The sequence below is a fragment of the Nelumbo lutea genome, chromosome 1 (genome assembly GCF_056320005.1).
Source record: "Nelumbo lutea isolate HS-2025 chromosome 1, American lotus-T2T, whole genome shotgun sequence".
NCBI classification, from domain to species: domain Eukaryota; kingdom Viridiplantae; phylum Streptophyta; class Magnoliopsida; order Proteales; family Nelumbonaceae; genus Nelumbo; species Nelumbo lutea.
In genome coordinates, this window is record NC_142684.1 from 143,949,580 (window position 1) to 143,977,356 (window position 27,777).

Below are 27,777 nucleotides of genomic sequence, written 5' to 3' on the forward strand. Positions count from 1 at the left end.
CCAGTTTCTCTCGAATTTTGGTCCGGTAGCAACTAAGCAAAATGGTTCTAGGAAAGAGAAAATGCTCCGAAAATATTTCCCAAACATGGAACAAGAAAACAATAAAGCTTGAAAAAAAGCATAAAAAAGCAAAGATCTATAAACAAACAAGAGGAAAGAAAACAAAATGTTGGAGACAAAAATGCTCCAGAAAGGGACTCTCGTGTGGCCTTTTCACCAGCCATTCTAATTGTTACAAGTGGTAGGCTTACTATTAGACACACATCCACTGCTCAGTTCCATATCTAGCTAGTTTGTCCACTGATTTGGATGCTCTTGCCCTTGGTATTCGTTTGGGAGGGCTTTCATGAAATGGCTTTTGGCATTATATGAACTGAGGAACCTAGAAAACCATAAAGTCATATTTGGTAAAAACGCGGAAAGTTGAAAATAGATTCACAGACGTCACAAAATCGATTTTTTATGAAACCATATCAGATTAGCTTCGTATTGAATGCAGAAACCCTCGCAAACGAGCCCTTAACACTATCAGTACGCCAGTACCTCGGTTGGCAGATAACATATTTCACTTGCTCGGCTCAACTCGACTCGGTTCAGTTTTCTTTGGCCTGTTCCTGATCACGATCATGAGGTCCCCACCGTTAAAGTTGCCCTCTTTTGACTTGTTATTAACTTAATTTGTTGTTGCTATGTCCCGGAAGGATTTTTAGTTTCTGATTTCCTTCATACACGTGTCACTCATAAATGAGTTGTGAGCAGGATCTTGCACACTGTGGGCTCCCCCGAGATATATACAATTAACAAACAGTACGTGGTTGGTGATTCCCCGAGGCTGGGTTCATATGAGACCGACCCCGGCCATGCACGTTGGGTTTCGGTTAAAACATCTTAGCATTCTGAAAAACGTCAAGCAGGTCACCATCCAAAAGCCCCAGCCCATAAAAGATCAAATGAGCCCATGATGGCGTTATATAAACAATGGGCTCTCCTTGAACAAGTCTATTAGTCAAAAAACAACTTTGGTTGATTTATCACATTCTGATCAGACTTTACAAACTTTTAGGCCATGTTTGGTTTGGTAGAAATCCCTCAACTGTCTGTTATCTTTTATTTTCCCATCAAACCAAAAATAACTTTAATGGATTTATCATTACTAGCATTTTATTTTTCAGGTTTGGATCATCCTGAGGATGTTATAGCTCATGATTGTTGACATCCATTGATCTGGATGATCCAATCAATGACCCACAAGAGAATTTGGATTAACTGAAATCTTTAACTGTTCAGCAGGCTGTGGAATTAATTATCAGATTTTACGTTAATAATAAATTCATAGGCCCCGCTATAAAAGATGCAGGTTCAATGACATAAAACCTTATCATTGATTTCACAAACCTTACTCCCATAACATTAAAAACTTGATTCATGATAGTAATATAATATTTTATTTTAATTTTTTTGTGGATAAATAAGTTGAGCAGTCCAGACATAGATAGGAATTCAAGAAGCTAAACTGTCTTGAGTCTTATCTTCCGTTTGATTAATCAACGCGCAAGGAACATCAAACATTCTGCTAGAGGCCTCACTGATTGAGATGATGGGCCGTCCCACGAATATTAGATGGTGTAGGTCGGATCCCATTTGAGAGAGACGCTACAACGAGGGCGCTCTTATCATAACAGCAATAAGATGGTCTCGTAAGATGCCACGTGTTTAGGTTAAGAAGACGAGGACACAGCATTAGATAGGACCCACTTCTCTGTGCATGCAACACATGGTCATTGAAGTGGAAGTCACCCGCATTGTATCTTGGCTTTTTATTTAATAGAGTAGATAGAAATAGAATTTCAAGTATTGTTCTTTTTTCTTTTCTAATCTATATAACCCCACTCACCAAGCTAACCTTATTCTCTCTATCTTTTTTTATTTTTGGTATGGGTCCAGACTCCAGATTAGTGAGCATCAGGTTAGAGGAATTGGATCAGTACAAGCGTAAATTATTCAAAGAGAACGAGGTTCAAGTTCAATCAGTACGTGTTGGATTAATTGGTGTGGATGGCTTTGCTTTCCAATCCAATGTTAAGTAAGAGCCAAGACTGAATTCTGCAGATTTCTAAATTACTAGTGTTCATAACATGCTTGTACGGGTCATGTACGGATGCTAAATGGATTTCAATTCAATGCTGGAAAGTAGAGAAAGCAATGCCCAAATTAAATCAAACTCTCTTTAGTTCTTCTCCCTTTTTCTTTAGACAAGATCCATTAAACAGCATCAAATAGTTGTACAATCTTTCAGCCAAATCCAATTAAAATTTGCTGGCTTCGTCCACTGGGAACAATGGATTTGACACGACTCAGATGACATACTCGATCAAGCCACTGGTCTACCATTCGTTTGGCTATGCTCGATGCGCATCTTGTGCGTGAAAAGCTAATCATCCCTCTCAACCTCTGGGCTTTGGCTTAAATTAATCCAAATATTGGAGCTTTTAAGTATGGGGGATAAGGTGGGTTGCTTTCAGAGTTATTTAGTTCTCAATAAATTATCTCATTTTAATGCTAAAAACTGAAGATAGTTAGATGGGTACTCGAGCTGAAAACGATGTAAATGGAAAACGCCAATCAAGCCGAGATGGCGCCGACTCGTATCCTTGAAGCATCTTCTTTCTCTCATCTCAAGTTTTCTTGAGATGATATATTGACAGATGTTTTGATTGTTCCGTGAAGCTTTCACATTTCTGTGATTCGTAAAAACTGAAAAGAAAACACTCTGCTCTTAACCCAGAATTTGTATTCAGTTTTCACTAGCTAATCTTAAGATTTTGAGAATTGGATTAAGCTAGATTTTCTGTGCAAAACTTCAACTCCAAGACAAAAGCATGAACGGACTTCCCAAAGTGTGGAAGCTGTTAAACAGGGGCTCCTATAGCCATGTTGGATCGTCCAAAGGGCTCTTAGAAGCAACAGAAATCCAGCCAAATCAATGCGCCTCAAATTCATCCTAATTGGCGAAACACAAAATCTCAAAAGGAAGGAAAGGCAACTCACTTGATTTGTTTGTACTGTAGCAACGCCAATGTTTTTTATTTACCCCCATTGGGACTTGGGAGTACCTAATTTTAAGCATTTATTTAAATAAGTACTTATTTTAAGTTGGACCACACCAATAAAATCAGTACTTATGTAGGTTTGATAAAAAAGCCGAATAAATCCATTTTGAAAAATCCGGAATTTTGAAATCATTTTCTAAGTGTTTATTTGGTATAGCTTAAACGTACCCATATCTAAATTACCCCATGTCAAAACACTTATAAGCACTTATAAGGGTTATTTACTAAAACACCCCATATAATTTGCAATGTATTTAATTAATCGATATTCTATTAGATGACAGAGGAAAATGACAATTTAGTTCCTAAAATCCATTTGAATAAATCTAATAAAAAAATAAATAGAAATGAAAATACCATGTTCTCTAATAAGACACACGTGACTATTCTATTGAATTTATTTGGTTAATTTTGTTTTCTACATAAAAAAGTGTTAAGGGTATTTTTGGAATAAACAATTATACCTTCAATAACAAAACAAACACTCCTTAACAAAAATGTCAATTAAGTAAATAGATTACAAAGTATAAGAAATGTTTTAATAAAATAAAAAAAAACTATTGGATAGGTTTAAGTAAATATAGAGGTGTTCTAATAATAACTCTAAAATAAATACTCATCCTAAACATAAGCTTAAACTACTCTCAAGTAGACCTGTTTGTGGGTCGGTCTAGGTCGAGCTTTTACTCTTCATAAGCATGATTTTGTTAGGCCCGAGCCTGAGCCCGAGCCCGGCCCTAATAAAAAGCCCGAAGCCCGACCTAACAGAAGAAAGAACTTATCGCTCGTGACTGTGGTGCTGAGTTCGCATCTGAGAGAGAGAGAGAGAGAGAGAGAGAGAGAGAGAGAGGGGATTCACCGTTGTCGCCATCGGTGCCTGTGTTCATCGCCTCATCGGTGTTTGAGATTTGAAAGAGAAGAAGTGAGAAGATGAACAAGAGAGAGAGAGAGAGGAATCACCGCCGATTTGCCGAAGCTGTTGTGTTGGTGAATGTTTGCTGATTCTACGACTGCTTGAGAGTGTGAGGAGGATGTGAAGAGAAGAGAGGCTCGACACTGGATAGTTCGACTAATAGGAAATGTGGAAAGAGATGAATGAGAAGGGTTAGGATATTAGGGTTTTTGAGTTTAGTCTATAGGTTGAGCCAGGTTGGGCTATTTTGGCAAATCCCGAGCCCAACTCGAATTTATTGCAGACTGAACTTTTTGGCCAGAGGTAAAACTCGTGTGCTCATTTGCTTGTTCAAGCCCGCCCAAGTGTCAATCCACCCAGCCTATGAACAGATCTACTCTCAAGTAACAATTTAAAAAAAAAAAAAAAAAAAAGTCTCCGATAACAATTGTGGAATTCTTGTTTAGTCCTAATTTGTAGCGTGATATAAAAAGTAATCCAATCATCCCATAGTCCTCTACCATTTTAACTTTCCCACAAAACCATGATTGAAATATAAAATAAATCGGAAGCGCTACTACTCTGCATGAAACTAGCCTACCCTTCATCTTTCACAAGAAAAGGGTATAAATACAAAATTTATACTCTTTCTAAACATAGGCAAATATAAACCTACCTTACAAGAAAAGGAAGATTACAAAAATCAAACTTTCAAAATCTCGGGGTATGTTGATATTTTGCTTTATAAAAAACGTGCCCGAGAGGAAACCCTTAACGCACGCTCCTCGGATTCCGTTCACGTTTGTAATCTTACAGCACGGCCCTTGAGAAATGTTACAATGCTAAAAAATGCACCAAGAAGTTGTGGTCCTTAGCTACAGCTGGGGCTGATAGTGGGTCTATTTTGAATCTGACGGTCTGTTATTAAAAAGTCGACCTTGTCCGTGTGAACTCTTTGGCACCTTGAACCGAACAGCAGCAAGACGTCTGTGGATGTTTTCTTCTTCTATGTAGACAAGAAACATGAAAATTAAAAAAAAAAAAGAAGAGAGAGAAAGTGACGAAGATAGAGAGAGACGTAAACGGAGTTGCGGAGAGTCATCATTTCATTATCCGATAGCTAGGGATCGATGCATCCCTCTCTCTCTCTTCTTAGTTCCTTATTCAATCTCCTGAAAACCCGGTGTTCTTAGATCTGTTCCGGTTTTCCGGCGGCTTAAAACCGTTTTCCGGCTATTTGCGGCGGTTCTTGTGTTGTACTGTCCTAATTATCTTCTCTAATACAGTTTCGAATTGATAACGGACATGGTTTTAACTGAACAATTCGTTATCGTATTCTTTTTATTTATTTTTTAATTCTTTTTGTAAAATTTCAGGAGAGGATCCACAAGGACGAGTAATTCTTTCTATTGATATAAACATGAAAAGTTGAAAAGCTGCCGTTTTTTATCAGCTTTTTAGGTTTCCAAGAGAAATTTTCTCTTAGAGACTAAATTTTACAAGGAAGGCCACGGAAACCGAAAAGGTCTTGTTTTGATTCGGATTTTAGCAAGTTTTTGACTTTTGAATCATTCGAAGCGAAAAGGAGATGGATAGACTTATGACTTGAAACTGGAAATTTGGAGGCTGTTTCTTCTGAAGGCTGAAATTAAAGAAACAGCCTGCTGTTATGATTAGGCCACAGTTCGGTGAATTAAATTTTTATTTTTTAATTTCTTCTTTTTTCTTTTCTTCTTTGGGATTTGGGGATGAGGAATGATGACCAGAAACCTCAGGGAGTAGTTCCCAGACAGGGACGGAGTAATGGGTTCATACCAAGTTCTTTTCGAGCGATCTCGAGTTACCTGAGGATAGTCTCTTCGGGCGCGTCAAGTGTTGCTTCGACAGTTCGATCAGCTGGTGCATCGGTAGCGTCGTCAATTGTGGATAGAGACGATGATGACAGCCGTGATCAGGTACTATTTCGATATAACCGGTTTGTCTTTTATCATATTGAGGAGTATTTTTCCTTTCTTCTGGATTAACGGAGAAATTTTTGGAATTCTACTTGATTCGTCACCATTAAATGTTTTTAGTAGTTGTAGTGATACTCGTTAAGTTAAATTTAACAGAAATATCTTTTGGTATCCAGTCCTTTTATGGCGCAAAGCAATTATATTTTCTTATTATAATATAGGTCTAATTTAAGACATTTTTCTTATAAAAGTTTCTCTTCAATTTCTTATGAGGAAGAGGAAATGGAACGAGTAAAGTTCCATTCTCATTTCATCATGTCGATAACTACGGAGGTTTGATTTAGAAAACTGCAGGGGCAATAGATATAAAACATCACTAGTAAAAAAAAATGATAAACTGTTACAAAACATGGAAATTCCTACTGTAGTTCATCTATTTAGTTTGTTCTATCATATGGTACACTTCTTGGACGTCATTGGAGTAAAATGGTGCTTCCTTTCCTCCATCAGAGAGTTTTCTTTAGCAGGCATGCTGAAGGATCAAGTAAGCAGGGTAATGCCTCATGGAGAGTAGTTTCTTTGTGGTGATTTGGCTGATATGGAAAGAATGAATATCCGTGTTTTTGAGAAAAAAACTACATTCGTTGATGCAATGCTGAGAAAAGCTACTGGAACAATTGGATCATATCTTAGTACTTGCAAGGAATTCAGGGATGAGTCCGGTTCTGATTTCTTCAGCGTTAATTCATTATGTGTGCAGTACAGATAAACTTGGCAACACTTTTTTGGGGTTCTTTTTGAGTTCTTGATGTATAGCTTCTGGTTTTTTATTGGCCATTTTGCATGTCCTCCTATGCGTTTTGCATGAATATATACTACACTTTTTTTTTTTGATAAGCAACAGGGTGAGTTTCATTAAATAAGAGAAGAAATCACACTGCTCGGAACCAAAGCAGGTGGGCGAACTTACAACAGATCCTCAGTACAGGCCAAAGAAAGCACAAAAACAACAGAATAAAAGAATCTCTTACAAATTACAGCCCAGGCCTGGGAAACCCAAATCCAAACTCTCTTTTCCTACCCCCAATCTTGCCAGGGAATCAGCTAGCATATTTGCACTCGTGGGTATCCAGATGAATCAGATGTTCAAGCTGACACCTAAGGACTAAAGAGTGACCCAATCTTACATTCTTACCAACGGTCTAAACTGCCAAGATATTTATTTGTTCCTGAGAAGTCATCCACAAAATGACTGTTTGACAGTCCCCTCAACCGCTATATTCAATAACCCCTGCTGGCCTATCAGTTTAAGGCCTTGAATTAAAGTCAACAATTCTGCCCTTAGAGAGTTTCCAAACCCAGCTATCCCTGAATAACTGAGAATTACATTGCCACCAGAATCCCTAACTACTCCTCCCAGTCCATAGTTCCTAGGATTTCCAATACAGCACCCATCAAAGTTTAGTTTGCAGCTTCCATCCCCTGGAGTCCATTCCACCACCCTTGAGGCACCTTGTTATTAAAACACTAAATAATGAATATACACTATAAATTCAAAACAAAGAAAATATTTTTCAACTACAACCCACTTAAATTGCACAAATAAAATTTTCTATGGTCAGTGGAGTTTGATTTTGAAGGAGTTTGAGGACTTCTCCTTAGATGATTTCTGGAATCAGTGGGATGTTTTGATTTTACCTCAGCTTTTTATGTATAAAGGGACATACATGTATATTTTCTACATGGTTCCACCATTCTAACCATGATCTTTGTAATCTTGGAGGTTCCCCCTCTTTGGATATATAACAGTGCAAGTTGTGTCTCAGTTATGGCTTTAGTAGCTAGGATGGGTAATTGAAGATCTATTGTACGCAGCAAATACCAACCATATTATTTTATGCCAACAAACTGACTTGTTGATGGCTATAGATTTAATGCTGAATTGGATTCAATAGATGCTTTGATGAGATTTGGCCTATTTAGATGGAAAGAATGGTTGATGGACTGTGGACTCAATTTCAATAGTTTGCTTTGTATGGATCAGTGTGCAGAAGTGGAAAGCATTTCATTGCTATTCCAAATCCATGCAATTCAAATGAGTATCCAAACACCCCCCCCCTAAATGAACTTATTAATTTATATTGAAAAATTCTAGTTTAATTTGAAATTTAATCATGTAATTGAATATCACATTGCTTAATTATCTTAATATCTCAGACCAAAAAAATTGTTAATCTATTATTTTTTTGGGGGGGGTTATACAGTTGCAAGCCCCTTTCTCCTTGTTTAAACCAGTGATTTAAAAGGCGCACCTGGCGAGGCACATTTTAGGGTATGCACCTCACCTAGGTCCTAGGTGCAGCACTTTCAAAAGGCGCACGCTTGGTGTGCTTGATGCACCTTGCACCTCAGCCTAGGTGTGTGCCTTTTGAAAAAAAAATTGGACACTTTTTTGCTATTTTGAACCTAGAAAGCCCTGACCATGCCCCTCGAGACAAGCCCAAACATGCCCATGTTAGGGTCTTAAATTCTTAATTTTCACACAAAAAATAATACTTTTATAATTTTAATTGCCTTTTAAGAAGATATTTTATTAAGATGAATTTTTGCGTGAAAATTAAGAATTTAAGACCCTAACATGGACTTGTTTGGGATTGCCTCGAGGGGCGTGACACAAAGGCGGCTCATAGAATTAGGAATATAATATGTTTTACATCACATTAGCTATTTGAAATAATGCAATTGAGGAAAGTGTTTTATATGTTTGATTTTATTTTTAAATTCTCATTTGAATACGCTTTACATGTTATGTTTATGTATTTTAATTTTAGATAATATGTTTTTTAAAACATTTATTTTTAAAATTTAAGTTTATATTTTTATTAGTATTATGTTTAATATATATATATTTTTTATTTTTTTACAGTTTTTAGCTTTTTTTTTGTGCCTTGCTTCAAAAAGGCATGCGCCTCGCCTTGCGCCTTAGGTGCAAATTGGCCCCTACGCCTTGCGCTTTTAAAACACTGGTTAAAACGAAGCTCAAGCTCTAATGCTTGTCTTTATCATTTTCATACGTTGTCACTCAACCAATAATTCACCTTGATAGGCTTAAGGTCATAATCATCTTTCTTTTTTCCCTTCTCCCCCCCCTAGTGGTGCCATAAAAAGTCACCGAACCTATGTGAATATGAAATGCTTGACACTGTCCAGCATTCCAGCTAAAAAATTGATCCAAGTTTGCAGTCTGTGTTCAAAACCAGCCTGGTTTTGGTCTGGTTGGGTGGTTACCAGCTTACATTTTTTTTGTTTAAATGATGAAAGATAAATTTCATCAAGGATGAGAAAAAGGCTGTAGTGGGAGAGGTTCTCTCCAGGCCAGGAATACACCAACAACATTAGGCCCATCAGAGTACAAACAAAACATTTCAACACAAAATTATCATGCCATAATATGCTGCTCCAATGATTGTAAAAGTGGCTGAACTTGAACGCCAAGAATAATCTGTTGATGGAGGCCCATTTTACTATCACCCTTTCAACCTCCCTGCAAATATTTACCATCCATACACACCAACATATCACATGCGGAACCATATTACATAAGACTTTGCCATGTAACCATTTCCTGGTCACGTATCAATTTTTTTGTGATGTATCAATTTTTTGTGCTAAGTACCTCGTCAGTGAGGTCTGCTCCCAAGTGGCCTATGACTTAAAGACTGAAGTGGAGCTCCCTAGTGGCGAGCTGTCTGGTGGCAAGCTACCTAGTGGCGAACTGCCTGGTGGTGACTTTCCTGGTGGTGAACTACCTGGTGGCGAACTACCTTGATGAGCTACCTAGGGGCGAGCTGCCTAGAGGCGAGCTGCCTAGGGGTGGGCTGCCTAGTGGCAAGCTGCCTAGTGCTGAGCTGCTTGGTGGCGAGTTGCCTGGTGCCGAGCTGTCTAGTGGCGAGCTGCCTGGTGGCGAGCTGGATTGACAAGCTTCCTTGCTCTTTAGAGACCTGCAAGGAACCAAATGTTGAGGACCCGGGGTGGCTAACCCGGCGAGGTTGCTCCGATGCTTAAGTCAGTACTCTCATAGTAGACTGCGAGCTAAAAAATCATAAAGTATGAAAGCTAGGATATGCCTACTTGCTTACTTGCTCGACCCCCTTGCCCTTGGGGTTGGTGCCTTTATATAGGCATTGTTTGGCGTGGGCTTCACGCACCATATCCGAGATTTCTGCGAGGTCGTCTAAGTGGTTCGAGATTCTTGGAGGTAACCGCCATGCACATTTACCACCCTCCGGAACGTTTGACATGTGGGCCAACTGCCAAGGACCGTGGGAGTGTTAGGATATGCATGTCGAATTCGTCGGCGAGCACGTCTTGTAAGTTGCTAGGTCGGTGCCTGGGCCAGGTTGCCAGTTCGTGCTTGTGCCAGGTCGGTGCCTGGGCCAGGTTGCCAGCTCGTGCTTGTGCCAGGTCGCGCTTGTGCCAGCTCGTGCTTGTGCCAGGTCGTGCCTGTGCCAACTCATGCCTGTGCCAGGTCGTGCCTATGCCAGGTTGCGCCTGTGCCGACTCGTGCCTGTGCCAGGTCGCCAGCTCGTGCTTGTGCCAGGTCGCCAGCTCGTGCTTGTGCCAGGCTGCCAGCTCGTGCCTGTGCTAGGCTGCCAGCTCGTGCCTGTGCCAGGCCGTGCTTGTGTTAGGCCGTGCCTGTGCCAGGCCGCCCAATGGGACACCATCAACTTGGCTAAGGCAAGTTGTTGCCAAAGTGGTTTCGGGTGTCACCTAGTTGTTCTGAGGTGCCATGTGTCACAATATCATTGGAGGGCCAAATCTGCCCTCATCATTTGCCACCCACTCCCGAGCCGAAAGTAACTCAGCGAAGGGAGTAGATTTCTCCTTTTGGCCCAGAATGAATAATTCTATGAGCTCGTAAGTGTCAATTCAATTCCTTAGGCTCTGGGAGTGACTCGCAGTCCACTCCTTGATTTTGCCCATGCTGAAGAGGCGATTGGGTCTTATATGGTGAGGAGTTCTTCGCTAGTTCGGTATTTTGGCCCTTAGGCTCTAGGAGCGACTCGTAGTCCACTCTCATTGGTATTTGATTTTGCCCGTGCCGAAGAGGCAACTGGGTCTTATGTGATATTTTAGCCCTTGGGCTCTGGGAGCGACTCCTAGAGGCGACTGGGTCTTGTGACGAGGAAGCCTCTTATCAGTTCGTCAGTTCACGCCTGGCCAGGCCGCGCGCTGGCCGCTTGGTGGGCGCTTTAGAGCTATGATTTTGCTGCATCAGCCTAGTAATGCCGGTCACCCACTCCTACAAGAAGCTACTAGGAGCTCGACCTTCGAGGGCAGCACTACTAACTTTGGGTCGCCAGCTCACACCGGAGCCTTGGAAGGCTCGACCAGCAAGGGTGCCCATGTAGTCTGTTGGCCGCCAACTCCCACGGAAGCCACGAAGAGCTCATCTTTGTAGAGGGGACCTCACGAAGAGGGCTGATGAGGTTTTATCTGAATTGAAAGTAAAGTTGGTAGAGCTGCTTAGTCTTTTAGCTCCTTGCATAGTCTTTGAGTTCATAAAAGTGGAAAGTATAAAGCGAGAGCTTTTGTTTCTAGAAGAAGAGGACTTAGCTTTTTAGAGGAGAGCTTAGCTTCTTGTAGCGATTCCTAAAGACGATGCCAATTGATGTAACCGTTTCCTGGTCACGTATTAATTTTTTTGTGATGTATCAATTTTTTTGTGCTAAGTACCTTGTCAGTGACGTCTGCTCCCAAGTGGCCTATGACTCAGAGGTTGAAGTGGAGCTCCCTAGTGGCGAGTTGTTTGGTGGCGAGCTACCTAGTGGCGAATTGCCTGGCGGTGAACTGCCTGGTGGCGAACTACCTTGATGAGCTACTTGGTGGTGAGATGCCTAGTGCCGAGCTGCCTGGTGGCGAGCTGCATGGTGCCGAGCTGCCTGGTGGCGAACTACCTTGATGAGCTACCTAGTGGCGAACTGCCTAGTGGCGAGTTGCCTGGTGGCGAGCTGCCTAGTGGCGAGCTATCTAGTGGCGAGCTGCCTAGTGGCGAGCTGCCTGGTGGCGAGCTGGATTGACGAGCTTCCTTGCTCTTTAGAGACCTGCAAGGAACCGAATGTCAGAGGACCCGGGGTGGCTAACCCGACGAGGTTGATCTGATGCTTAAGTCAGTACTCTCATAGTAGACTGCGAGCTAAAAAATCATAAAGTATGAGAGCTAGGATATGCCTACTTGCTTACTTGCTCGCCCCCCTTGCCCTTGGGGTTGGTGCTTTTATATAGGCATTGTTTGGCGTGGGCTTGATGCACCATATCCGAGATTTCTGTGAGGTCGTCTAAGTGGTTCGAGATTCCTGGAGGTAACCGCCATGCACGTTGACCACCCTCCGGATCGTTCGGCACGTGGGCCAACTGCCAAGGATTGTGGGAGTGTTAGGATATGCATGCCGAATTCGTTGGCGAGCACGTCTTGTAAGTCGCCAGGTTGGTGCCTGGGCCAGGTTGCCAGCTTGTGCTTGTGCCAGCTTGTGCCTATGCCAAGTCGCCAGCTCGTGCCTGTGCCAAGTCGTGCCTATGCCAGGTCGCGCCTGTGCCATCTCGTGCTTGTGCCAGGTCGCGCCTGTGCCATCTCGTGCTTGTGCCAGGTTGCCAGCTCGTGCCTGTGCTAGACTGCCAGCTCGTGCCTGTGCTAGGCTGCCAGCTCGTGCCTGTGCTAGGCTGCCAGCTCGCGCCTGTGCCAGGCCGTGCTTGGGCTAAGCCGCGCTTGGGCCAGGCCGTGCCTATGCCAGGCCGCGCTTGTGCCAGGCCGCCAGGTGGGACACCATCAACTTGGCTAAGGCAAGTTGTTGCCAAAGTGGTTTCGGGTGTCACCTAGTTGTTCTGAGGTGCCATGTGCCACAATATCATTGGAGGGCCAAATCCGCCCTCATCAAGTACTACTAGTAAGTTTCACATGCTTTGCAAGTGAAAATTTTTGATGATGATGATGATGTTAGTAAAAATATGTTTCCATAATTTTCTACAATTTTTTCATATTTCTATCTATAAAAATTGTTCTTATTTGTCACCCTTATTTTTGTTTAATATTATGAATATATGATATTAGAGAAGTGCCCAAATATTTTCTACATTTTTTGTATTTTTTATACTTTTGTGTGTTTTCACCTTTTTTAATTTTTATTATTATTTAACTATAACATCAAGGGTTGGCACATTTTGGCCCAAAGGTTGAATTATTGACTGCCACCAAAACAAGAAATCAACTCATTTTTTTGTGTTGGTTTTAAATTTATATTTTATTTCTATCATCAATAAAAACAATTATTCAGTGTCACACTTATTTTTCTTTAATATGATTATTTAATATAGGATTCAATGAAAGAACGGGAGTTAATACCCTAAGTACAAGACTTAATGAGAGGGAGGGAATTGAATGAGGAGAAATGTAGTTCAAATTACATTTTGTGACTTCATAATTAGAGAGGGACCAAATTCAAAAACAAGGGTATTCTAGTCAAGAAGAGAATTTAGTAAACGTAAGTGGAAGTTAATACCTTAAATATAAGACTTAATGAGAGGGATTTGAATGAAGAGAAGAGTGGTTGTTCAAATTGCATATCTATCCTTACAATTAGAAAGGGACAAATTCAAGAATTGGGGTATTTTATTCAAACAAAAGTTTCACACTCTCATCTACACTTTCAATAGTAGTACAGATTTATATAATGGAGTCATCTTCATCAGTAAGTTTCATCTGTACATGCACAACTAATCTGCATTGTGCGATTCATTGTTGGCCTTACTTTGACTCTTTTGCACAAGGCCATGATCTTGGGTTTGTTAGTGCTTGCTTTTCTAGCCATGGACAAACATAGTTTGAAAAGTACAAGCTTGGTTGAGTTTCTGTTGAGCTCAGCTGATGTTGTGTCCCTTAGAGACTTGGACCCTGCCAAATAGTGGAAATGGAGGAACAACATATTTCTCTTCTTAAAATCCTATACTATGAGCATCTGTGACCAGGAACCCAAAGGTGTAAATATTTGTAGAAACCACTGATTTGGTCCCCACCTCTTTCTATTGTATTCGTATACCACTACTATGTGGTCCCCACCTCTTTCTATTGTACTCGTATACAACTACTAGTTGTTTAAGTGTCAATCCACAATTAGTTGTTAGTCTTTTATTAGGACTTTAGTCTTTTAGTCTTTTATTAGGACTTTAATTGTTGTCTTTTATTAGGATTTTAATTTTGCCATGTAAGCAGTCTTATCCTTACTTCAGAATTAGTATAAATAGAAAGAGGGGGGTGACAGATTAAGCATTCTCTTCTTTTCTGAAATCCTTCCTTCGAAATCTTATTCTCTTCTTTTCTCTTTCTCTTCTCATTCTCGCCTCTCATCCTCTTAATTCCCTGTTGATTATACACCACAGCTTGGGCTGTCAGTAGTCTCATACGACTACATGGTATCAGAGCCAACCTAGGAAATCTTATGATAGTCTGACATGGCCGACTGCATAAGAATTTCCTAGGGTTTGAAACTTTCCAGCAAAAGGGATCATCGGCTGAATCTTGGAGATTGTTGGTGAAGCATCAGAGGATGACTAGCAATTAGGAAGAGTCAGAAGGAAGAATCCTCAAGATTAGGGTTCAGACTTGTCTTTGAAGGTTGCGGCCAGAGTTTTGCTGAAGTAAGTCAATCTTTTCTATTAAAAGGATTACCTTTTCTGGTTATTTCAAAGGTTTGACTGAAAGCTTTTTTTTTCCCCTCCTGATCTATTCTTGATACATTAAAAGAATAGTTTTTTGGTTACTTTAAGAGGTGCGGCTGAACTGGTTGTGTTCTTGGCTTGTTTCTTGACCTTTGACTGGTTCGAGTTTCAAGATTCTAGTTTCTTGACTGTTGCCAATTCTAGGGCTGCCGTTAGTTTCAGTCTTGCACTCTCAGCCCTGCACTCTAAGTTGTGCTTGGAAGGTTATCTTTTTAGGTGGATTTCCGACCTAGAAGGATAAAGTAGGTTCAGCTGATAGCAAATTCTAGGTCTAGCTGTAATTACCCAGTCTCAGTGATACAAAAGGCATTTGTTAATCTTTTCTTGACAAAGAATGGAGTTTAAGAGCCAAGGGGAACACTATTTAGGGGCTGGTGGTGCTGGTAGCATACCTGATAACAGTTTTCAGATTACCATTGTAAAATTTGATGGGTCAAACTACCTAGAGTGGGTCCAATCAGCCATGATGGCTATTGGGGGTAGAAGAAAGCTAAGTTATTTATTGGGAGATGTCAAGGAAGTAGCCAAGGACAACCAAATATATACCAATTGGGTTCAGGAGAACTATTTGGTTATGACATGGTTGTGTAACTCCATGCAACCACATAGCAACCAAAATTATTTATAGGCAAAAACAACTAAAGAAATTTGGGATATCATGAAAGAAACCTGCTCCAAACCCCTCAATGTTGCTAGGGCCTATGAGCTAAAATGTAAGGTGAATAACCTTAAGCAAGGAGAGAAGCTAGTCTCGGTTTATTTTTTCACATTGAAATCCTTGAGGCATGAGATTGATCACTTGGAAACAATTGAGTGGGAAAGTCAGAAGGATGCACAGATCTACAGAAAGCAGGTTGAAACCAATAGGGTATTTGAGTTTCTAGCCGGTCTGAATTCTGAGTATGACATTCTTAGACAATAGCTTCTAACAAGAGACAATGTGACTATCACAAGCTTACTCTCTAGTGCACTGTGAAGAAAGTAGAAGGAAAGTTATGTTACAACATTCACCACTTGAATCGGCCTTGGCAGCAACTAAACCCAAGTTTGGGGGGGATAAGGAGAGAGATATGAAGAAGGAAGACAAGAAGGACCTAATATGTGAACATTGCAAGAAACCTAAGCATACCAAAGAAACCTATTGGAAGCTACATCCTCATCTAGTTCCCGCAAAACTCAGGAACAAAAAGGGGAATGCTAATACAACTGTTACTATTGATTGTGCAACCTCATTAGGCACAAGAGCAGCACCACTAGACACTTCGCTGCTATCTGAGCTGCCTTGACTCAGTTGGAAAAGGAGGTTGGTAATTCAGCATCATCATCTGAGCTGCCTTGGCGGAAGTTCACAGTGGGACGGTAGTGAAGTTAGAGGGTCTTTTGTTTCTCAGTCTATTAGTCAAGTCATGCTTTGGCATTATCGATTGGGTCATTTATCCTTTAGGTCTTTGAAAAGCTTGTTTCCTAGTTTATTTGAATCTATCCGGATGTCCAGTTTAAAGTGTGAAAGTTGTGAGCTTGCAAAGCATTAAGGAACAACCTATTCATTAAGTAATAAGAGAAGTAGTATTCCTTTTGACATTGTGCATACCGATGTTTGGGGACCATATCACATCACTGCTATGGGGGGGGGGTATAGATACTTCTTGCTGTTTGTTGATGACTACACCTAGTTTTCTTGGGTCTACTTGATGCGTTCTTGAGATGAGGTCCCTGCCCTAACCCAAACCTTTCATCAGATGATTTTAACCCAGTTTGGGGTAAAAATCAAAATTTTCAGATCCGATAATGCGAGAGAATACTTTAAAGCATCACTAGCCTCTTATTTTCTTGACCATGGGATTATCCATTAGAGTACCTGCCCTCATACCCCTCAGTAGAATGGGGTGGCTAAGAGAAAGAATAGACACATATTGGAAGTAGCTAGAAGTATCATATTCAACTCCAATGTGCCTATACATTTATGGGAAGATGCCATTCTCACAGCTGTGTATCTCATCAACCGAATTCCTTCATGGGTTCTTGACATGAAACCCCCATTCACTCTTTTATATCCTGATAAAGAGTTTTTTTCCGTCCCTCTTAAAACATTTGGTTGTACTTGCTTCGTGCAAACTCTTGGCCCTCGCTATTCCAAATTTGACTCTAAAGCCTCAAAATGTATTTTCCTTTGTTATGCACAAACTCAAAAGGGATACTGTTGCTAGGAAAGAGATTTGTATCCATATATGTTATTTTCTTTGAGGATGTACCTTATTACTCTAGGGTTTCTTCTCAAGGGGAGAGTAATACGATTGGGGTTAATACATCAGAGTTCCCTTTACCTGTTCCATTGAGTGAAGAGGGCTATAATGGGGAGGGTTGTAAAAAATGTTGGGATTTGAGAGTTTATCACAAACGATGGAGGCAGGTTGATTTCGGTCATCAACAGTCCAGGCCAGCCCCAATTCCTTTTGAAGATCCAGATCTAGGTACTACATCTCTTCCAGCTCCCATTACAGATGAGCCTTCTCCTGTTGAGCCTTCTCCGTCTTTTGAGCCCTCACTTCCATTGAATGACCTTGACCTTCCCATTGCAGTTTGTAAAGGCAAACGCCGTTGCACCTCATCCATAGCCCATTGTATCTCACAGTTCTTGTCTTATGATCACCTGTCTCCCTCTTATAAGTCATTTCTTACATCAATTGTTGATATTCCCATTTCCAGAACATTAAAGGAAGCTCTGACCATTCCTGAGTGGAAAGATGCAATGAAGGTAGAAATGGATGCCCTTCTGAGAAACAATACCTAGGAGCTAGTTGATCAACCCAAAGGGAAGAAACCAGTTGTATGTAGATGGGTGTTTACTGTGAAACATAATGCTGATGGTTCCATTGAAAGGTATAATGCCCGGTTAGTTGCAAAGGGATTTACTCAGACTTATGGTATAGATTACTTGGAGATTTTTGCACCATTAGCAAAAATGACCACCATCAGAGTGTTATTATCTCTTGCAGCTAGTTACTCTTGGCCCTTGTTCCAAATGGATGTTAAAAATGCCTTCCTCAATGGTGACTTGCAAGAAGAAGTGTACATGCAGTTACCTCTTGGTTTTTATAGTACAAAGATAGGTAAGAAGGTTTTTCGGTTGAATAAAGCTTTGTATGGACTAAAATAGTCCCCTAGAGTTTGGTTTGATAGATTCAGACAAGTCATTGAAAAGTTTGGCTATGTGCAGGTTCAATCAGTTCACACTTTGTTTATTAAGAAAGTGGATACTTCCTTGACTCTACTTGTTGTATATGTGGATGACATTGTAGTAACAGGGAACGATAGCAGTGAAATTGAGTCTCTTAAGAAACTTCTCCATCAAGAATTTGAGGTAAAGGACTTGGGACAGCTACGATATTTCTTGAGTATTGAGGTAGTTTGGTCTAAGCATGGAATCTTTGTTTCTCAAATGGAATATGTCCTTGATTTGTTAAAAGAAACAGGAAAGTTGAGTGTTAAGCTAGCTGATACACCTATTGAATAGAATCACAAGATTAGTGTAGAAGGTAGAGAGCCTCTTGAAGATAAAGTTATGTTCCAAAGATTAGTTGGTAAACTACTATATTTTTGTCTTACACGACCAGACATCAGCTATGCAGTCAGTGTTGTTAGTCAGTATATGCACTCTCCTAGAACTATCCACCTACTTGCTATTGAGAGGATATTGGCATATTTAAAGAGGTGTCCAGGCAGAGGTGTACTATTTAAGGATAATAATCACATGAAGATAGAAATTTACATAGATGCAGATTGGGTTGGTTGTATTGATGATAGAAGGTCTACCTCTGGATACTGTGCCTTTGTAGGAGGTAACCTTGTTTCTTGGAGGAGTAAGAAACAAAATGTTGTTTCTCATTCTAGTGCTGAAGCTGAATATCGGTCCATGGCAAATGGTGTGGCTGAAATACTATGGTTTAAATCACTGTTTGATGAATTGGGTATTACCTATGAGAAACCTCTAATGTTGTACTGTGATAATCAGGCTGCTATTAATATAGCTCATAACCCGGTACAACATGATAGAACCAAGCACATTGAAGTCGATTGACATTTTATTAGGGAAAGGGTTGCATCTCAAGAAGTCTGTTATCCATATATCATCTCCAACATGCAGCTTGTTGATCTTCTCACCAAGGCAGTTTCAAAGAAGAAGTTAGAAGCAGATCTATGCAAGTTGGGAATGACAAACATCTATTCCCAACTTGAGGGGGAGTGTAGAAACCACTGATGTGGTCCCCACCTCTTTCTATTGTACTCGCATACAACTACTATGTGTTCCCCACCTCTTTCTATTGTACTCGTATACAACTACTAGTTATTTAAGTGTCAGTCCACAATTAGTTGTTAGTCTTTTATTAGGACTTTAATTGTTGTCTTTTATTAGGATTTTAATTTTGCCATGTAAGCAGTCTTATCCTTACTTCAGAATTAATATAAATAAAAAGAGGGGGGCAGCAGATTAAGCATTCTCTTCTTTTCTGAAACCCTTCCTTCGAAATCTTCTTCTCTTCTTTTCTCTTTCTCCTCTCATCCTCTTAATTCCCTGTTGATTATACACCACAGCTTGGGCTGTCAGTAGTGTCATACGACTACAATATTCTTATTTTGGTTTTGAATGATTTTTAGGATTCCACCACAATAGCAATAGTCTCATTTGAATGAAGAAGCATATATTCAGGGTTCAAGGTATATTTAATCATGGAAGTGTCAAAAATAAAAGTTTATAATTAAGAGCACTGTTCCGTAAACTTCTTCTGTAACAAAATGGAAAGAAAAAGGGAAAATTTTGCCACAAATATAAATGCAGAAGATTGAGTCAAATGGTTTGACACTATATGAGGTATATTATGTCACACTCTTCTGACATGTAAGATTGCCTTGTTGAATGAAGCTTGCAGACATGGGGTTGTTTGGCAAACAGTTGAACCTTTTTTGGGCTGCCATCTGAGCTGAAACTGCAAATGAATTGGATCGAAGTTGGATAGGGGTATGTCCAAATTCAATCCAATTACAATCCAAGAGATCTGAATTTGACTTGATATTTGACAGATACATAAAAGAAAGATTCCAGTTCAATTCATTTGTATATCCAGATATTGAATTAGATTAAAATATTTGTAAATCTATATAAAATCAGCATAATTTATAAAATTAAATATTATCATCATCATTATCTAAGCCTTGTCCCAACTATGTGGGGTTGGTTATATCAGTCCTTTTTTGCCATTCCATTCTGTTCAGTGACTTAAATGAGTCAGATTTGAATTTGAATTTGAATCAGATTAAATCCAATCCATTTACATCCCTAGCCTGAGATGCATTATCTAGGCTTTCTTAGTCATGTATGCCTCTTTCCAGGATACTCTTCTACCATACTTCTCTGTATCTTGTATGTGCTTTCAGGGTATATAGGTCTCAATTCAAATGCCTTAGGGATCATTCTTGATGGTTACCTGTTAAAGTTTAAGTAGATGTGCTCCATGAGGTACCATAAATAACTTCTTTACAGCTGTTGGTTGGAATTAAAATTCCAGAAATTCTATGACTCTTTGATATAAATTAATGTCTAGTTGTTATTACTCCAAATGTGCAAATGAGCAGAAAGGTAATTTTAATCAAGACTCTTTTTTTTTGCTTATTAACCTATCTTCATGTGATGATTGGATCATTCAAGTATTTTGAATGTTCTAATAGAGATTTTTTTTTATAATTTTTTTTTATTTTTTAATTTTGTTTTTTGTGTTTGTATTAAAAATTAGGTCTTAAATTATTCTATATTTTTAATTTCATTGGTTTATGTATTTCTTCATATGGGCACATTTATTTGCTATGCATGGCACCATCAGATTTTAGACCACAAGAAACCACCTAGACCCAACTTTATTTGTTAAATTTTAAAGCTCCCTAACACAAGTTTCCCATATTTACCCTGGCTACTCCTTTTGCCAATCTGTATCCATGAAGAGGTGATGTCCATTGCTCTTTCTGGCTGTCTCCATCAAATTCCTGAATTACCACATTTCTTGGTGAGCATTTTTAATCATCATATGACCACTCTAGTTAAGACATTTGACTAGCTAATAGTTCTTCCCTCATCGATGTGTCAACTCCTATGTGACCTGAGTAAACTTCTAGTATGCATCCTTGCCTATCTTTAAATACTCTTCCAATGCCTGAAGGGCCTCAATTGGCCATGCTGTTCACTTATTCTGAGGATATTTTACTTTTTCTTCTTACAAGCTTCCTTTTGTAAGCCATTTTTCTATTTCCTTGCCAATGAAATGAAATCAATATCAGTTGGGCAGCATAGTTATCAAGGCATCATCTGGGTAGCTAGGCATCTTGGCTAGGTGCCTCCTCTGAACACTATGGCTTATATAAAAAGGTGCCTACATAGGTGTCAAAAATCACAACGTGAGTGCCTTATCTAATATGGATGTATTAAATCCTCAGATAAGACTAGAGAGCTTCTCCTTCAAACATGTGGCTAGCCTCCCACTCAAAAAAAGATAAATAAATTTTCACCCAGATTACATAGTTACCTGTATCTTTTAGTAATAAAACAAATCCGTTGTGGTTTCTTAACTCAAATAAAAAAAACCAGCAGGGAAGCATTTGATATTTTGGCCTTGCCCAATGTTCTTTTTCCTTTCCTTTACTCTCTCTCTCTCTCAATTTTTTTTACTAGTATAAAATTATAACCTTCTTTAGTTGTTAACAATTTTATAACATGCATTTTCTATTTTAAATACTTATAACAATATAACATTGTGATTGAATTAATGAAATTAATTAATTTAAAATGCTGTAGTTTTTTAGATATGATGATTTGATATATTTTGAGTAGAAAATTAATATTATTAGTAAAGAGCATTACTGTATTTTCAATTTATATGCATACTAATTGGTGTGTAGAGTTAGGGAACTAATATAGGTTTACTTTTTTTTTTCTTTGTACAATTTTGTTGCCTAGGTACCCAGCTTGGTGACAGGTGACTAGGCACTAGACTGTTGCTTAGAATCTCCTAGGCACATTGACAATTATGTAAAAGAATTTATTAGCCTTAGAACATAAGAAGAATTTGATAGGAAGTCCTTTAACTCGTTTCATCTTTTATATGTGCTTGAAAGGTGTATTGGGCTGGGTTTGACAAGTTTGAATTGGAAGGAGGCATAGTTCGGCGAGTTCTTTTGCTGGGTTATCGGTCTGGTTTCCAGGTTTGGGATGTTGAGGAAGCAGATAATGTGCGTGAGCTAGTATCTAGACATGATGGTCCTGTTTCTTTTCTGCAAATGCAACCAAAGCCAATACAATCAAAGAAATCAGAGGACAAATTTGTAGATGTACGTCCATTGCTTGTAGTTGCTGGGGTTTTTTCCCTTTCTGGTGCTATTAATGTTCAAGATGGCTCTACATGCAATGGGAATGTTACAGCTTTCCATGAGCCTGGAAATGACAACTTTGTACCTACAGTTGTTCGGTTTTATTCTTTGATTTCCCAATCTTATGTACATATTCTGAAATTCAGATCAGCTGTTTTCTCTATAAGGTGCAGTCCTCGAGTTGTGGCTATTTCTCAGGCAGCTCAGGTATATTAATTTTCTTTGTGCAAGCTTGCAGCTACTGTGCTTCTTCTTCAGTTATTGCATTGCCTGAGGATCTCACAAGTAACATCTTTTCCTTTATTTCAGATACATTGTTTTGATGCTGCAACCTTGGAGAGAGAATATACCATTCTTACATATCCTGTAGTTTTGGGTTGTCCTGGTTCTGGCAGTGCAGGCTATGGACCACTTGCAGTGGGTCCCAGGTGGTTGGCTTATAGTGGAAATCCTGTTATAGTATCAAATACAGGTCGTGTCAGCCCAAAACATCTTACACCTTCTGCAAGTTTCTCTGATTCCCCTTCAAATGGGAGCCTGGTTGCACACTATGCCAAAGAATCAAGTAAACAACTTGCTGCTGGTATAGTGACCTTAGGAGATATGGGTTACAAGAAGCTGTCACGATACTGCTCTGAACTCTTACCTGATAGCAATAATTCTCTAAAACCAGGGAGCCCCAGCTGGAAAACCAATGACACTCTTAACGGCCATTTGCCAGATGCAGATAATGCTGGGATGGTATTGCTTCAATCTTCTCATATTTATTATTGCCTGTATTGTAGATAAAAATAATTTAATGTTACCTTTTCTGTGAGTTTGTGAAGGTTATTCCTTTCTTTGCCGTTGTTCTACTTGCTGCACTCCAATATCTAATACTAATATTCTCAGTGCCAAGCATTAAGTTCTGGCTTCCTCTGCCTTCAATTTCTGTGAAGAAGAATAATGCTGAGTAGATCATTCTTATACCATTGTATCTACTTGTTAGTGTTGACACTTTTTGCGGTTCTTTTAATTTCCTGCAGGTCATAGTGAGGGATATTGTTGGAAAATCTGTTATTGCACAGTTTAGAGCACATAGGAGTCCTATTTCAGCATTATGCTTTGATCCTAGTGGGACTTTATTGGTGACTGCTTCAGTTCAGGGTCACAACATCAATGTTTTTCGAATAATGCCTATGCTTCCTAGGAGTTCATCAGGATCTGATGCTGGTGGATCTTATGCACATCTTTACAGGCTGCAGCGTGGTTTCACAAATGCTGTAAATAAAAAGAGAAATAATTGCAGTTGTTTATGGTATTTTTTATGTACTCATATTAGCAATTTCATGACTATGTTCTCTTTTGTATTTATCAGGTTATACAGGACATCAGCTTTAGCATAGACAGCCAGTGGATTATGATAAGTTCTTCAAGGGGAACAAGCCATTTATTTGCAATATCTCCTTTTGGTGGTTCTGTGAACCTTCAGTCTAATAGTGCTGGGTTTACCAACAATGGGTCAGGTGTGATGACCAAGCCAGCCATTCATTGGCAGCATGGTTCTGGTATACCAAAGCTTCATCAACAAAATTTTTGTGTGTCTGGTCCCCCAGTGACATTATCAGTTGTTAGCAGAATAAGGAATGGTAATAATGGCTGGAGGAGCACAGTAAGTGGTGCTGCAGCTGTTGCTACAGGCAGGGTGAGTTCCCTTTCTGGGGCTATTGCTTCAACCTTCCATAACTGCCAGGGAACTGGTTCAATTGTAGATTCCAGCTCCTTGAGGACAAAGTACCACCTTCTGGTGTTCTCTCCTTCTGGCTCTCTGGTACAATATGTGCTGCGCCTGTCAAATGGACCTGATTCCATGGAAATTTTGTCTGGATTAGTTACTGCTTATGAATCACCTCCAGATAGTGATGCACGGTTGGTTGTGGAAGCACTTCAGAAATGGGATATCTGTCAGAGACAAAATCGAAGAGAACGAGAAGATAATCTTGACATTTATGGTGAACATGGTAATGAGGATAGCACTAAAATTTTTCCAGAGGGAAAGAAGGGGAATAGTATATATCCTGCTGATGATCATAAATTTACAAAAGCAAAGGTCAATTCTGAGGAAAGAAATCATTTATATATTTCAGAAGCTGAGTTGCAGACACATCAATCCGGGATCCCACTGTGGGCAAAATCCAAGGTATTTTCATACCATGTAGAAATTAAAATAAGTATTTCTTTTAAACAATTCATTGCTGGTACTTCGATGCGGCATGACTCTGCATTTGTTGTCTGTATATTTGGACCAGATATACTTTCAGGTGATGACGATGGACAGCGAGAGAGCAGAAGGAAGTGTTTCAGGAGGCGAGATTGAAATTGAACGGATTCCAACTCGCATGATTGAAGCTAGGTCAAAAGATTTGGTACCGGTATTTAACTATCTACGAACTCCAAAGTTTCAACAGTTAAGGTACATATTGATCCTCTATTTCTTTTTCCTCAATATCAGCCTAGATAGTTATTTAAAATCATTCTTGGCTTCAAGTTTGGACACCAATTTTTTACAGGGCTTCTTTTGTTTTTCCCTTCTCCCCCTCCCTTTTGTGCTTTATGCTGATTAAATTTGACGACTTATATTAACTTGGGTGGCCCCAACCCTAGGTTTTGCAGGGGTAGGATTTGGATCTTTGGGCTCTGGGCTGGGCTTGGTTGTAATACTCAAGGCTGACCTTAATTCAAGTTGAGCTTGGGTTGAGGCCTCATGTAGCCTGAGCCCAGACTGAGCCTGGCCCAATGCATCCTGAACCTGCCCGACTTATAAATCCACCCCATGTATATATACACATTAGAGGGGCCACTGCTTGGTGTGATGGTAAAATCTCAGGCTGATAAGTCGGAAAATGAGGGTTTGAGTCTGAGAGTGGTCACTTTGTACAAAAATGTGTCAAAGGATAGGTGCATATCCTGTCTACCCCTCCAGCCTCCCAAGACCCTAGGTAGCTAGAACTATCACTGAGTAACAGCCCTTTTTATGTAAACTAGTATATGTACTATGCTGCCGGAAAGACATGATACCAGAAGAGCTTTGACCAACCAAATCCCTCCCCCCCAATCATCATCATCCATGCCTTATCCGGTTATCCCAACTATATGGATCGGCTAATCAAATCCCCCCATGAATCTGATAAATAACCACCTGATTGGTTATTATTTTTATGGTACCAGTTGATTGGTTACAAATTTTTGTAACCAATCAACTGGTATCATACATGTATAAATCTATTGACATTTCTTTGCACTTTTATTCTATTTTTCATCAGGATATAAACCCCAAATGAAGGCTAGATGTGAAAAACATAAACAAAGAGACCTTAAAGTCCATCCAAACAAACAGGGGGACCTTGGTAGCCATGATACTCACATCATTTATCTTCATCAGCGATCCTGTGACCACAGAAGAGTAACCTTCTATTATAAGGTGTCTATAGTTCAATAAAGAGGTTTCCTCCCTTTCTTAGTTGGATGTTTTTTTGTTTGAATTTCGAAGTCCTCATATTTTTCCTCTGGGTGCATCTTGTGCTTTGGTTCTCTAAAATTTGTATTGCTTTTTCATGCAATAAATTCAACCAGCTAAAATGGAGATTGTATCCCTCATTGCTATTTTATTTTTTTCCTTAGGGAGAGAGAGAAGATTTCTGCATTCTGTTTCCTTCTAAGTTGCCTTGGTAGACACCAGTGTTGCATGGACAAGGCATGGGAATCAGAAACCAATGCATGTCTGGGAGTCATTCCATTTTCCTTGCTTTGTAGGCAAACTACATTCTTTAGCATGCTCTTCTTTATAGATCTCTTGCAAATTGAAATTCTAGGTTAAACCACCATATTAGCTTTTTTTTTTAATAGTAAATAAAAAGACATTTATTAAACCACCATTCTAGTTTTGATTGGATAAGGATGCCACTGATGTATCTGAATTACTTCTTTTTTACTTATTCAGGGTGCCTGCTTTAGATAGCAATCATATTGGCCTATTGCAGAATCAGAGGTCTGGGCTGTCTGATGATGGAAAGTCTTCATGCAGAAACAGCAGTAGCTCCCTTGACTGTATCTCCGAAGGTTCTAATGCAGCAGCTGAACTTCGTAGTGGCATTGAAGAAAATGGCTGGGATTGTGGCCTTCTATTTTCATCAGAGTCAGATGTGGGCTTTGTAAATAACAATGATAGCCCCAAAATTAGTACTGGACTGGAGTTTGTAAATAGCAAGGAGAAGATGGGGTCCCACCTCAAGTTTGTAAATAATAACAAACAAAACCTGAAGATGGAGAATCACTTCGAGGACGATGACAGTGGGTTGCATTAAAGGTAAGCTGTTCACTCTTTTTTTCGGATTTTGGTAATGCCTGTGAAGTCCCTGTATGTTGGAATTGACTAATTTAGGAGTAGCAGGTTGTCTCACTGAAACTGGAGTTAATAGATTTCTTATCCTTTTTTTTTAACTGTTTTCACTATTTGTTGGGACTGGAGATATTTTCCTTAGGAGTATAAAACCCTATTCCTGTATGGGTACTTGGTGCACTCAAGCATAACTGCACTTATGGGTGAAAACGCTATTCCTGTGTAGGTATCTTGTGCATCAAGCACTGCTACTGCACATATGGGTCAGAGGTACAAATGACAACACCTATAGCTTTTATGGTTGAAGAATGCTATTCCAGTAGGACTATGATTCCTACATCTCAAAGGCAGTGAACAACAGAAGCATCAAAACCGTAGCAGTTCTTCAACTATAAAAGCTCTAGGATTTGTCATTTGTACCTCTGACCCATATGTACAGTAGCACTGTAGCAGTTCTTGATGCACAAGGTACATACTACCTACACAGTAGTGCTTTTCAACTAAAGCTCTAGGGATTTGTCAGTTATACTTCTGATCCTTAAGTGCAGTTATGCTGAGTTGTACCTAGTGACCCATAAGGTACCTAGTGCCCATACAGCAATAGGGTTTTTTACTATAGAAGTTCTCGGGATTCGTGAGTTGTACTTCTAATACTTTGTCATACATGAGAATTATTATCAGTGCATTAATCTTCCGGTGCTTTAAGTCTGGGCAATGCTAACAATCCAGAGGGAGTTACCAAATACCTAGGTCCCACGTAGAATTCGCCATATATGGTGATGACAGTGCACATACTACCGTGTCCTTTGCACTCATATGGCTAGAGTTGTTACCTATTCTAGCTCCCCAAATTGCCCGATTTGGGTTTCCAATTTATCTTTGGTAGGTATTGAAGATTTGTGTAATTGCAGGTGATAAAGGATCGCAACTTACTGGTCCATCAGTCCTCAGATGTGCTGACTTAAAGTTTTATTCTACGAAGAGGCATATTAAGTTATTAACCAGCATTGGATATTTGTGGGGTTTAATTGTAGAGAGAAAGGGTGGGGTGGGGGGAGATCTTAAGAGGGAGATGATTTGAATGTAATATGCAGTCTAGGATTCCTTTTCTGTTCAACATTGTAAATAACAGATTCCTGAATATGATTCCAATAATCAGTTGCAATCTATATCTATCTATATTAAGTTGAAATGTGTAGTAAGAAGAGGAGGGAAATGGAATCTAATAGTATTTTTTGCCTTTTTTTTTTTATAGAA

General features: G+C 39.6%; 1 protein-coding gene and 1 long non-coding RNA gene across 11 annotated transcripts in view; both read left to right on the top strand.

The window, feature by feature from the left end:
- LOC148878090 (uncharacterized) overlaps positions 1-2,327 on the top strand; it is a 40,016-nt gene extending 37,689 nt beyond the window's left edge. Inside the window, exon 2 of the long non-coding RNA XR_016100457.1 lies at positions 1,945-2,327. This is a non-coding gene — a long non-coding RNA (uncharacterized LOC148878090). The remainder of the gene's footprint in view (positions 1-1,944) is intronic.
- Positions 2,328-4,983: 2,656 nt separating this feature from the next.
- On the top strand, positions 4,984-27,712 carry LOC148878091 (autophagy-related protein 18f-like). Of its 10 annotated transcripts, none has more exons than XR_016100472.1 (10): positions 4,984-5,957; positions 21,891-22,349; positions 22,452-22,883; positions 23,168-23,404; positions 23,500-24,321; positions 24,431-24,594; positions 25,445-25,624; positions 25,803-25,930; positions 26,122-26,487; positions 27,432-27,712. XR_016100472.1 is itself a non-coding variant. In XM_088948835.1 (9 exons), the coding sequence occupies exons 3-8, from the start codon at positions 22,053-22,055 to the stop codon at positions 26,483-26,485; spliced, it is 2,316 nt and encodes a 771-aa protein (XP_088804961.1). In that variant the 5' UTR covers positions 5,046-5,957; positions 20,163-20,244; positions 21,891-22,052; the 3' UTR covers positions 26,486-26,487; positions 27,432-27,712. The 10 variants fall into 10 exon arrangements, 2 of the variants coding, with proteins under 2 accessions (XP_088804961.1, XP_088804924.1); XR_016100476.1 differs by having other exon boundaries at positions 25,803-25,900; XR_016100469.1 differs by having other exon boundaries at positions 25,445-25,602.
- Positions 27,713-27,777: the final 65 nt, after the last annotated feature.

Excerpts from the sequence above, each read along its gene's own strand:
- LOC148878091 (XM_088948798.1), top strand. The coding sequence starts at position 5,751 with ATGAGGAATGATGACCAGAAACCTCAGGGAGTAGTTCCCAGACAGGGA. Across the intron at positions 22,884-23,167 it reads ATGCAGATAATGCTGGGATG|GTCATAGTGAGGGATATTGT; the intron begins GTATTGCTTCAA and ends AATTTCCTGCAG. Across the intron at positions 23,405-23,499 it reads AGCGTGGTTTCACAAATGCT|GTTATACAGGACATCAGCTT; the intron begins GTAAATAAAAAG and ends TGTATTTATCAG.